Source organism: Dromiciops gliroides, chromosome 1 (assembly GCF_019393635.1).
Source record: "Dromiciops gliroides isolate mDroGli1 chromosome 1, mDroGli1.pri, whole genome shotgun sequence".
NCBI classification, from domain to species: Eukaryota; Metazoa; Chordata; class Mammalia; order Microbiotheria; family Microbiotheriidae; genus Dromiciops; species Dromiciops gliroides.
Genome location: NC_057861.1, coordinates 544704711 through 544718108, shown reverse-complemented (window position 1 = coordinate 544718108; position 13398 = coordinate 544704711). Strand labels below are relative to the sequence as shown.

Here is a 13398-nt window from a genome sequence, read left to right as displayed (position 1 = left end):
TTAAATGTATGTATATTTTATTAATTACTGTGTAAATTTAACTTATAAATGTGCTTAATTTCTTTTTTCTGATAGGGGTATATGATCTCCAAAGTTTGGAGACCATTGATAATGTTTTATTTATAGGGTTTTATTTTTTTAATTTCTATTCATTTTATTTTTTGTTTTTAATTAATTAATTAATTAATTTCCGTTACATGTATAGTTCTCAACTTTTGTTTATACAAGCTTTCCAATTTCAGATTTTCTCCCTCCCTCCCCTCTCTCCCCCCTCCCCTAGACAGCAGGTAAGCTGATATAGGTGTTTATATATATATATATATACACACATAATAACATTAATCCTATTTCTGCATTAGTCATGTTATTAGAGAAAAATCAGAGCAATGATGAAAAACCTCAAAATAGGAAAAACAACAGTACCCAAAACAAAAGAAATAGTATGGTTCATTCAGCATCTATACTCCACAGTTTGTTTTTTTTTTCTTGGATTTGGAGATCCTCTTCTATCATGAGTTCCCTGGAACTCTTCTGTACCATTGCATTGGTGAGAAGAATATAGTCCATCACAGTAGATCAACACTCAATGTTGATGATACTGTGTACAGTGTTCTTCTGGTTCTGCTCATCTCACTGATCATCAGCCCACGCAAGACCCTCCAGGTTTCTCTGAACTCCTCCTGTTCATCGTTTCTTACAGCACAATAGTATTCCATTGTATTCATATACCACAACTTGTCCAGCCATTCCCCAATTGATGGGCATCCCCTCAACTTCCAATTCCTTGCTACCACGTACAGAGCAGCTGTAAATACTTTTGTACATGTGGATCCCTTTCCCCTTTCCATGATTTCTTTGGAAAAAAGACCCAAAAGTGGTATTGCTGGGTCAAAGGGTACGGACAGCTTTATCGCCCTTTGGGCATAATTCCAAATTGCTCTCCAGAATGGTTGGATCAGTTCACAGCTCCACCAACAATAATACATTAGTGTTCCAATTTTTCCACAGCTTCTACAACATTTATTATTTTCCTTTTTTGTCATTTTAGCCAATCTGTTAGGTGTCAGGTGGTACCTCAGAGTTGTTTTAATTTGCATCTCTCTAATCAATAGTGATTTAGAGCATTTTTTCATATGAGAATAGATAGCTTTGGTTTCTTCATCAGAAAACTGCCTGTTCATATCCTTTGACCATTTCTCAATTGGGGAATGACTTGGATTCTTATAAATTTGATTTAGTTCCCTATATATTTTAGAGATGAGGCCTTTATCAGAAGCACTGGCCTCAAAAATTGTTTCCCAGCTTTCTGCCTCCCTTCTAATTTTGGATGCATTGCTTCTGTTTGTACAAAAATTTTTTAATTTAATGTAATCAAAATAATCCATTTTGCATTTTATAATATACTCTATCTCTTGATGGTCATAAACTGTTTTCCTTTCCAAAGATCTGATAGGTAGACTATTCCTTTCTCTCCTAATTTACCTATGGCATTACCTCTTATGTCTAAATCATGTATCCATTTTGACCTTATTTTAGTATAAGGTATAAGATGTCTATGCCTAATTTCTGCCATACTATCTTCCAGTTTTCCCAGCAGTTTTTGTCAAATACTGAGTTCCTATCCCAGAAGCTGGAGTCTTTGGGTTTATCAAACACTACATTACTAGTGTCATTTACTACTGCATTTCCTGTGCCTAGACTATTCCATTGATCTACCACTCTATTTTTTAGCCAGTACCAGATAGTTTTGATGACTGCTTAGGCAATTATTTTCATCAGAGAGCTTTTGTACCTCCTTTTCCATTTGGCCAATTTGACTTTTTTCTCATGTCTTTCCTGCATCCCCCTCATTTCTCTTTCCATTTTTTCCTCTACCTCTCTAACTTTATCTTCAAATTCCTTTTTGAGCACCTCTATGGCCTGAGACCAATTCATATTTTTCTTGGAAGCTTTAGATATAGGGACCCTGATGTTGACATCTTCCTCTGAGGGTGTTCTGATGAAAAATTATGCTCTAATGAAAAATCTGTATGTATCTTCATGGATAAATATCCTCCATAGTGCCTTTTATTCCTTCTTTTTGCCAGCACCAAAATTTGCCTTTGCAGTACCCCTGACTTCATTCTGTTCTTGTGTTCCTTTCGCTGTTTTCTTGAGGTCTTTTTCTTCTCATACAGACTATGCCTTACAAGTAAGTCTGTGCTTTGGTTCATTTTTCTTTGCATAGTCAAGGGAATCATAAATCATGCCAAAGTCTGTTGTTTTGTCACCACCAAAATGGGTTCTGAATCCAAAGACAAAAATGACATCTGGAGTTGTCTTGTCCATCTTGGCCAGTTTTTCTTGAATTTTAGTCTTGAGCACTGTGGCCTTTCCAGGATGAAGGACATCTATAACCATCTGTTTATGCTGAAGAAGTCTGTTCGTCATGAACTTCCTGGTTCTGATGGTTATAGTGCCATTTGCTCTTGGAGCTCGGTTCCTGGCTAGTTTCAACATTGGAGCATATAAGAGGCCTCCAGGAAACAGGCTGAGAGGAGAGTCGAGAACCAAGTCAAAGGATGGCACAGATGTGAGACAGATGGCCTCTAGACCCCAGGAAGACTCACCATGGCGGCTGGCTCCTTGAACAGCAGGAGAGGGATGAATGTTGATTTTAATGTATAAATTTCCATTAGAAACTATCTCTAAAAAATGATTGCTGCCATATTCAGATGTCAGTGCATTCCCTTCTGTAGAATAAACCTCTAAGGGGCTCCCAACTAAATTCAAAAGAGTATTTTATAGAAAATGAACTTAGAAATAGGGGGATTAGATGGCTTTCAGAATAATTTGAGAGCCAGTATGTGTAAGGTATAAAGAATCAGTCTTAGAGTTTCACTCTACTTTGTATCAGCTGCTATGCCTTGTTTTAGCTCCAAGGAACATGATGCCTCTCCCTGATGTCCTGATACCTTAGTTTTCTTTCCTCTTTTTGTGTGTTGTCTTCCCCCATTAGATTGTAAGCTCCTTGAGAGCAGGGACTGTCTCTTATTTGTATCCCTAGAACTTAGCATATAGTAGACACTTAATTAATATTTATTGAGTTCTGGAAGTAGAGCCAAGATGGAAGAGTGAAATCAGGAAGCTGCCTGACCTCTCCCAAATTTCCCTGAGAAACAACCTTAAATTAAGCATCTCAACACATTCTGGAGCTGCAAAACCTTCAAAAAGACAGAGTGAAACAATCTTCTGATTTAAGATAACCTAGTAGATCTTTAGGAAAGGTATGTCTCATCTTGGTAAAAGGGGAACACAGCTCAGTGCAGAGGGTTTCTGGACAAGCCAGCAAAAGGCTCTTAGTCACAACACAGATCAGTAACTAAAGACCCTTAGTCCTAGCTCCGCAAGTTAATGGCACTAGCAGGCCCCAATGCAGAAGGCAATCTGCCAGCAGGGGTATCTGCTACCCAACAGGCCCAACTAGGCTGGGCCACTCCAGTGCAGTGAGAAAGTTACAAGCAGTTGAGGCCTCAGAGCAGAAAGACAATGACTGGGTCCCTGACCCTCAGCAAAAGAAACTTGGAACAGTGCATGATGTACCACAGGAGCAGAACTCAACATTAAAAGGCACAAAAGAGAATAAAATATTAATAAGAAACAGTAAAGAACCTTCACCATAGAAACTTAACAACAATGTTAAAATGCTTACATGTGAAGCCTTAGAGGGGAAGACAAATTGGTCTTGAGACCAAAAAGCTCTCTTGGAAGAGCTCAAAAAGGATTTTATAAACCAAATAAGAGAGATAGAAGAAAAATTGGGAAAAGAAATGAGAGTTATGCAAGAAAGCTTGGAAAAAGGACAAAAATTGACTGAGGAAAACAACTCATTAAAATACAATTAGCCAAATGGAAAAGGAAGTACAAAAGCTGACTGTAAAAAATAATTCCTTAAGAATCAGAATTGGGCAGATGGAAACGCATGACTCAATGAGACAACAGGAAGAAGTAAAGCAGAATCAAAAGAATATAAAAGAAGAAGAATATGTAAAATACCTCTTCAGAAAAACAACAGACCTGGAAAATAGAATCAGCAGGGACAATCTAAGAATAATTATACTACCTGAGGACCATGATAAAAAAAAAAAGAACCTAAACAGCATATTTCATGACATTATCAAGGAAAACTGCCCCAATGTCTTAGAACCAGAGGGGAAAATGGTCATTGAAAGAATCTACCCATCACCTCCTGAAAAAGACCCCAGAAGGAAAACTTGAAGGAATATCATAGTACAATTCCAGAATTATCAAGTAAAGCAGAAAATATTACAAGCACCCAGAAAGAAACAATTAAAATATCAAGGAACAACAAAGAGGATTACACAGGACCTGGCAGCTTCAACATTAAAGGATCAGAGGGCTTGGATTATGATATTCCAGAGGACAAAGGAACTGGGATGATAACCAATACTTTTTACTAACCAGCAAAATTAAGGATAATCTTTGAGGGGAAAAGATGAGTATTCAATGAAATAAATGACTTTAAAACTTTCCTAATGAAAAGCCCAGAAATGAATAGAAAATTCAATCTACAAATACAAGATTCAAGAGAAGCATGAAAAGGTAAAATGGGAGAAAAAATAAAACGTTATTCAGTGAGGTTTGTTTACATCCCTACAGGGGAAGAAGATACCTGTAACTCTTGAGAACTGTATCTTTTTTTAAGGTAGAGAGGAGAAGTATACACAGACAGAATGTGTGTGTATGAGTTGATTCTGATGTGATGATATTAAAAAAACACCTTAAGAGGTAACAAAAAGGATTTTACTGGGAGAAGAGGAAATGGAAGGCAGAATGGGGTAAATCACATCTCATGAAGATGTACAAAAGACCTATTATAATAGAGGGAAAGAAGGGGGTGGGCATTGTTTCAACCTTACTCTCATCGGATTTGGCTCAAAGAGGGAATAGCATACACACTCAGTTGGATATAGAATTTTTTCTTGCCCCAGAGGAAAGTAAAAGGGGAAAGGGGAAAGAAAAAGGTGGGGTGCTGATAGAAGGTAGGGTAAAACTAGGAGGTGAAAGGGAAAGGGAAAAAAGGATATGGGGCTGATAGAAGGGAGGGTAGACTAAAGGAGGTGGTGGCCAGAAACAAAACACTGGTGAGAAAGGGATAGAGGAACGGAAAGAGAAAAGTATAAATAAGAGGAAAAATAGGATGCAGGGAAATACACAGTAATCATAACTGTGATTGTGAATGGGATGAACCTCCTATAAAATGGAAGTGAACAGAAGAGTGCATTAAAAACCAGAATCCTACAATATATTGTTTAGAAGAAACACATTTGAAGCAGGGTAAAGGTAAAAGGCTAGAGCAGAATATATTATGCTACAGTTGAAATAAAAAAAAAAAACAGGAGTAGCAATTCTTATCTCAGACAAATCAAAAGCAAAAATAGATAAAGAAGGAAACTACATCTCACTAAAAAGTACCATAGACAATGAAGTAATATCAATACTAAACATATATGCACCAGGTGGTACAGCATCCAATGAGGAAATAATGACAACAGTAAGTATTAAAGGTTCTCAGAAAGTCAGGTACATGTTGGTGATGCTGCAAAGTGGTCCAGACCTTTTGGATATCAGTTTGGAATTGTGCAAGGAAAATTAGTAAACTCTCTATACCTTTTGACCTAGCAATCCTCCTAACTGGGCATATACCACATGAAAGTAAAAGACAACAGTGGTCCAATATTACCACGAAATTCATAACAGCACTCTTTGTGATAGCAGGGAACAGTCAACAAAGTAGGCTAGGAAATGACTCAAATACTGTATTATATGAATGTAATGAAATATTACTGTGCAGAAAGAAAATATGTATATGGGAAATTCAGATAAACACAGGAAAATTATATGAACCAATATAAAGGGAATTGAGCAGAACCAAGAGTATATGTAGTATATCCAGTGATTTACTGTTGTATGTATCATACAATACAGGATAGAGGGCCAGTCTCGGAATCAGGATGAATTGAGTTCAAATTCAGCCTCTTCCACTGTGTGACACTGAACTTCTGTTTGTCTCAGTTTTCTTGGCTATAAAATGAGCTTCATAATAGCACCTATCTCCCAGGATTGTTATGAAGATCAAATGAAATAATCTTTGTAAAATGTTTATCACAGTCCTTGGCACATAGTAGGTGCTTAGTAAATGTTTATTTCCCTCACTACTCAATAACATAAATTAGAAGAAATTAAACTCCAAGTAATTGGAGCTTACTCCAAAACAATAACAACGTGGAGCACAAATAAATGCCTCCCTCATGGCAGAGAGATAGGGGACTAATATACATTGTCAGATGTTACTGTTTTCTATGCTTTTGCTTAATTGTTTTCTTTGTTGTGAAGGAGAAATAAAAACAAAAGTAAATCTATGAAATACATTTTCCGAAAAGTGAATAAAATTTTTAAAAATATAATTAATATCCTTTATATTTAGAAACTTGAGAAATATAGATTTAATAGATAAAAATCAAATATTATTTCATTTTTTAAAAATTATAAAATGATATATTAATGGGGGAAATCATCATATTTGAAGCAGAAATAACATAGCCAAATAATGATTAACTACACCCCCTTCCCAAAACTTTTAAAATACAGTGAAACAGTTTTAAGAAGAGGTCATTTCAAGTGAGTCAAGTTGGAGCCAAGCTCCTGATAAGTCTTACATATGGAGCTGGAAAAGGAGAAACCAAGAGAAGCCCTATGGACCTGAGAGAGCAGAAGTCTTGATGGATATAGCTACGACAACGTTGAAGGCTCTTTGGGGCAGTCAAGCAGGAGAAGCATGATCAATTCTGTGATACTGAAAACCTTCCCCCTCCTTCCCCACATGCACATTTCTGGGCCACAGACCCCAGGATAGTAATTCTATATTTATTCTTTCTCTTTGGGCTTCCTCATTAGAAATCTAGGGCACAACAGGAGCTGGTTTTGGTGACCAGAAACTTTTTGAGCTGAGGAGGATTTCAGCTTAAATGACTTGCTGAAATGTCTGACCACTGTAATGCTGTGTCTCTTTTTCCTTTTTCTAGTGCATTCTTTACTGCCAGCAATTCTACGCCATGGTGATAAAAAAAGCTGTGTATAGTTGGTACAACTGGAAGATTACCTTGATATACATGTTGGTACCTGTCCTGTACATTTCCTTACTGCTCAGTGTCATTCATTGTTCATTTTCTCATGATGACCCAATCTTGTTACTGGATTTGAGTCCATATAGAAAAACCATTGTGCCCTTTTCTGTCTCGGGTAATTCATCTGTGACCCAGAAAATTTTAAAATACGTTAAAGTTGTGTTGACAGCTGATGGACAAATCGCCAAAGAAGTAGAAGGTAAGGACCATGTGAGTATTGTAGGCTGATGTGAAGAACTGTATTGTTTTAACAACACTTTAGTGTCCTAGCTTTGAGAGCTAGAAGAGACCTTGGAGGCTATTTTACTATTTTATCGGCTTAAATGACTGGTAAGGACTCACAGATAGCAAGTAGCCATGCAAGGACTTGAACCCAAGTCCTGTAATTCCAAATTCAGTGCCCTTTTTGCCACAGCATATGTTGCCAGTTGGAAAGAAAATGGACCCTGAAGAATTCAGCTGGGTCACAAACATGGCATGTCAAGCACATCCTTCCCACCTCTGGCTCCAATACTCACTTGTTAATACAGGCAATTTTGCTACAAGCATTCTTATATGCTGTAGCCCCCTCTTATATACCAGTGGCTGACTATACAGGCTAAGATATTGGACATTATCATTTTGTTACAAATAAGACTGTCTGATGAACTAACCAAACTCTCCATGTAAAGCAGGGTACAACACCTAAATTGGCCCAGAGACTGGATACACACTGATCTTTAGCCTCCTGTGTATGTTATGTAGAAGTAAGTGGGATAAAGGCCAAATGAAATGACACCTACCAATTCATTCTGGAAGCACAAATCCAGACTTCCGAGGCTAGGTTAAGGAGCTCTAAATAAAGCTTATAGTACTTTACAAAGACTTGAATCAGCAAAACATAGATTCTAGGCTTTTGCCTTTCATAATTGTCTACTAGTTACTTGAGTTATTAATAACTTGTTTTTCTTGAACTACTATGAATTTTTAAATTGTAGAACTATATTGGCTTTGCAAATTACACAAGGTGCAAAATTGCTAACATTTCTGGCCATTCACAGGAGAGGGGGACAATAGTACATTGGGTAGTGAAGTATAGTTTCTGAAGTGGATTATTTTTACCTTCTTCTTAAATGTTTATGGTATTGTATTCAATGTTTTTTAATTGTTTTCATTTTTTTAAAGAGGAAGATGCAATCTGGCAGAGGTAGAGAGGACTTTTTCCCTTCCTTACCAATAATTGATTGTGATATCAAGAGAAAAAGACATCAATAAAATGTATTTTTAAAAAAATATTCCACATATGCTGTGAAAATGCCTATGAAAATATAGATCATTTAATATAAGTAACATTATTCTACCCTAGTGCCTCATCATTCTTTAAAAGTCTACTAATCCTACTTTAGGATAACTGGAATTGGAGCTCCTGGGGCAACTGGCATCTGGGGAGAGGTAAAGAATGGACAAAGGGAGCAGAATTTGAGACAAATGGAGAAAAAAGTAACAGGGGAGAATATAGATCAGTGGTAGGCTGCATAATCACAGATATGGTAAGGGAAGGACCATACCATGGGACAGTGTCCTCTCTGGTAACTGGCCTTGTTCTGAGAGTAAGGCATGATGGAAAAGGAGAATCCACAGAGTAAGCTCTAGAAGGAAGTAACAGAAGGGAAAGCCTAGAATAGATAGTTTGGAAGCCTTGATTGCTTGAGGAATACAGAGAAAAGAGAGACTAGGTAATTATAAGGTCATGAATTAGAGCATGAGGGTCTCGAGTAGATCCAAAGAGAAGATAGATAATGAAGAGAGCAAAAGAAATCCTCTCTGGAAAGGGGTCCTACAAATGAAATTTTAAAAAGCAATGAACATGACTAGTTAAAAGAGAGACAGAAAGAGGAATCTACTTAACTAGCTGAAAAGAAAGGGGGGAAGAATTAAATAATGAGATAAAAGCAAGAGTAGAAGGAATCTATGCAAAATTTTAAAGATAAAAGGGTAACAAATGAGAGGGGGATCAAGGTTGAGGGGAAGAGAGCCAGTGGAGACAGGGCCACCTTAAAAAAGATTTAGTTAAGTAACTAAAGGAACACAATAGTGTGATAACATAAGAAGGAAAAGCTTTAACTTGGGAAAAAAATGATAAAATGTAAACCTAATGCATCATTTTAAATATGAATGGATCAAACAATCCAATAAAATGAAAAAAGTGACCAATTGGATAAGAAAACAAAGGCCTGTAATCTGTTCCTTACAAGAGCATAAAAATAGGGGCAGCTAGGTGGTGCAGTGGATAGAGCACCGGCCCTGGAGTCAGGAGTACCTGAGTTCAAATCTGGCCTCAGACACTTAACACTTACTAGCTGTGTGACCCTGGGCAAGTCACTTAACCCCGATTGCCTCCCTAAAAAAAACGAACATAAAAATGAAACTAAATATTTTAAAATTATAATGTTTAAAATTATAATGACCAATCTTGGCCCCAAAAGAGAAAGAAGAAAATTCTTTTCCCTCTCTTATTTGCAGCAGTGGGGGACAAAGGGTCTGGGAATATACTGTTAGATGCAGTTGATGTTCAGGTTAGTGTTGGTGACCAGCTTTGAACATCTTTTTCTCTTTTATTCTTTGTTACAAACTATAACTGTGGGGAAGGTTGGAGTGGGAAATGAAGGTGACAGAAAAATTTTTAAAAAATTTTCTTTAAAACATAAAAGCAGGGCAGCTAGGTGGCACAGTAGATAAAGCACTGGCCTTGGATTCAGGAGGACCTGAGTTCAAATCCAGCCTCAGACACTTGACACTTACTAGCTGTGTGACCCTGGGCAAGTCACTTAACCCTCATTGCCTCACAAAAAACAAAACTAAAACCATAAAAGCTTTTTTATTTCTTTTTTGAACATTTTAGATTTTCTTAATTTTTCTTTATGAACCTTAAGAAGTCCATCAATTTTATTGCGTTGTTCTCCTTTTTGTTAGGGATTTTTGATTCACTCTCCTTTAAACTATAACATTTATTCTGTTATGATTTTGGGGAGTAATCTTGATTATTTTTCCTTTCTTTGAGTCTTGCTGTTGGTTTATTTATGTGGAATCAGGCTCCTACTTTGCCTATTTGTACTTCATAATTTTTCTTGCAGTAATAGAAGTTTGTCTCTTGCTTCTCTCTTCATTGTTTCCTTCTACTTCTACTTCTAGAACCCTATTTTCTTCTCAACAAATCCCTGACATTAGGTGGCCCCACATATCTTAAGTTGATGGTCATGGGGACCCACAGGGTACCTGTTCTGGGTAAACTCCACTGGAAAAAGACAATATAGCCCCTATTCCTTAGGCAAGGAAACTCTGTGCTCTAGGTGACAAGATAAATCTCTAATTTATCCTGTACATATTTTATTTGTATATGGTTGTGTTTTTTTCCTCCATTAGATAACAAAGTACCTTGTACAGGTAGGCATGTCTGAGTCTTCCTGACTCCTCCTGAGGTTTTCTTCTCAAGGATACTGAAGTGGTTTGCCATTTCCTTCTCCAGCTCAGGACAAACAGGGTAAAGTGACTTGTCCAGGGTCACACAGCTAGAAAGTGTATGAGGCCATATTTGAAATTAGGTCTTCTTGGCACCAGGCTCAGCACTCTGTTGAGCCATTTAGTTGCCCCACTACATTCTGTAGTTGTTTTTTAAATTGAATTCCTCTTTCTATCCCTTCCTGCTAGGTTTTGTTGGTAATAAACTGACAAGCTGGTGATTTGTATAGATTTATTTTATATCCTGCAACTTTGAGGAAGTTATTGTTGTAATTAATTTTCAGTTGATTCTTTAGGGTTTTCTAAATAAACCGTCACATCATTTATAAAAAGTGTTAGTTTTTTTTCTTTGTCTAAGCTTATATCCTCAATTTGTTTTTCTTTTGCATTCCTTCTAGCAATATATCAAATAGTAGTGCTTTACCTGTGTAGATAGATACTTGTATATTAAGGAAAGATCTATTTATTCCTCTGTTTTTTAGTATTTTTAACAGGATTGGGTGTTGTTTCTTGTTTTAAAAAATTCTGCATCTATTGTTAGAATAGGATTTTAATTGTTCTTATTAACATGCTCTATTATGCTAATAGTTTTACTAATATTGAACCAACCCTGCATTTCTGGTAAAAATCCAGCCTGATTATAATGGATACAATGTATTGCTGTATCCCTTTGATAATATTTTATTTTAAATTTTTTGTATCAGAGTTCATTATGGATATTGGTCACCAGATTTCTGTGCTTTGATTCAATCTGGTTTAGGTGTCAAGACAAAATGTATATACTAGAAAGAATTTTATACAACCCGTTCTTTTCCTATTTTTTCAAATAGTTTATGTAATATTTCAATTATTTGAATTCATTTGCAAATTCATGGATTTTTTTCCTTCTCTCAGAAGCAAATCTATTAAGCTATTCTCAACATTTCAAGTAGGAGACTATATGTTAGAGGCAATAAATCCCCAACTGTCAGGTCACCCTACTGCTTCATTATAACTGTGCCAGTCAGAGGTTGAGAAATTATTCCAGCTGTTTAAAAATCAAACCCCTATTCTCACTATATTAGAGATGATAGCTATAGCACAGGCCAGACTAGGGAAGAGATAAAGCTAATGACTGGTAGCAGGGATATACATCTTTAAAAGGCAATAAAAAAGTTCTAGCTGGACCTCTGCCATCATTATATTTTGGAACTGTAACAAATATTAATGTTGACTTTGATATGTTTGGATTATAGTTCTAATTTATTATCATGTTAAATATGAAAGTTAAGCTTATGAGTGTGACCTTCTTTGTCATATTAAGTTTAACCCCATGTAGGTATAGAAGAAAGATAATTGCTATATTAATGTTTATGTTTCATCTTTAAAGCTTAGGATTCTAAACCTCTTGAAGACAAATACTATAGTTTTCATTTAATCTGTCGCCATCCATTCATGGCAAAAGTTATATATTTCATATCATCTGACTTCCCTCAAATGCCTCCCTATCTTAGGTGACCTAGAAGAGTTCCTGGGGAAAAGTAGAAGCTGTATTGAACGCTGTATAGTTGCATTTTCCATTGAAGTCAACGAATCCAATTTTGTTGCCACTGCTCTGTTCAACAATCAGGCATATCATTCATCTGCAACATCCCTGGCTGTGGTGGATAATATCCTGTTTATGTTATTTTGTGGCCCCCAAGCTTCTCTCAAAATCCTCAACAAGCCTCAGCCTCATAGAGGCACTGGTACTACAAAAAAATCTCTTGGGTATGTGTGACTTTCCTTTTCCTTAGGTTGGAGGGGAGGGGTAGTCCACAGCTATATTATTTCTCCCACCTTAATTCTGTGCTTGCCCATTTATGTATACTCTGGAAAGCGTCATTAATAGTAATCTTTCCTACTTTCCATATATATTAATGTCTCTCCATGTCCTTTTTCTTATAGTTTTATTCATGGATATGAATTTGCCTTTGTTTTAATTTTTGGCACGGCTAACATGGCAAGTAGTTTTGCTCGACCGGTAGTCAGTGAAAGAGTCATTGGAGCAAAACACATTCAATTTGTGACTGGTGTACATGTCCTAAGTTTCTGGTTGTCTTCATTGATATGGGATCTCATCAGCTTCTTCATTGTCTATTTACTGTTACTGGTAAGTACCATGTGAGTATGTCTTTTCCTGTACCATAAGAACTCCCTCTTCAGTAAGTGCTACTCTGAACTCAAACCAAGTCAGAAATTATTTGCAGCTAGGGACTGAAGCCTCACCTCCTATATTAGTAAATCCAGTGTGGAATCCCCATTTTGTGCAGTTCTTCCTTCAGCAGAAAAAGATTAATTTGCTGGTAACCTTGTTTCCCTAAAAACAGACAATCCTTCCTAAGTTTGGCTCGTCAGTATATGCTAGTCTTAGAGCTTCTCCTAAGATAAAAATTATTCTTGTGGTTGTTATGCTAAGTGACCTGCACTATCCTACTGAAGTCTGCAGTAAGTTTTTGTTATTGTCCTATGCACATCCTCAGACTTATGACCTCTTAGGTTAGGCCATGTGGCCTGTCTCCCTAGCTATGCGAAGGATTCCTACATACAGGGAACCTACAGTTTTACTTAATTTGTTTTTAAAAGTTCCATCCTTAGAAACAGTGAAATATAGGTAAGGCTGCACAGAAGAGAAATTATCCTGTATTTTCTTTCTCCTCTCCATCAGCCTTCCATGCTCCCCCACCATTTCTTT

General features: G+C 36.7%; 1 protein-coding gene across 1 annotated transcript in view; it reads left to right on the top strand.

Moving 5' to 3' along the window:
• LOC122751467 (phospholipid-transporting ATPase ABCA3-like) overlaps window positions 1-13398 on the top strand; it is a 196592-nt gene that overhangs the window by 108987 nt on the left and 74207 nt on the right. Inside the window, exons 18-20 of the mRNA XM_043998534.1 lie at window positions 7086-7386; window positions 12179-12434; window positions 12612-12816. Of these exons, the coding sequence (XP_043854469.1) occupies window positions 7086-7386; window positions 12179-12434; window positions 12612-12816 (762 nt within the window). The remainder of the gene's footprint in view (window positions 1-7085; window positions 7387-12178; window positions 12435-12611; window positions 12817-13398) is intronic.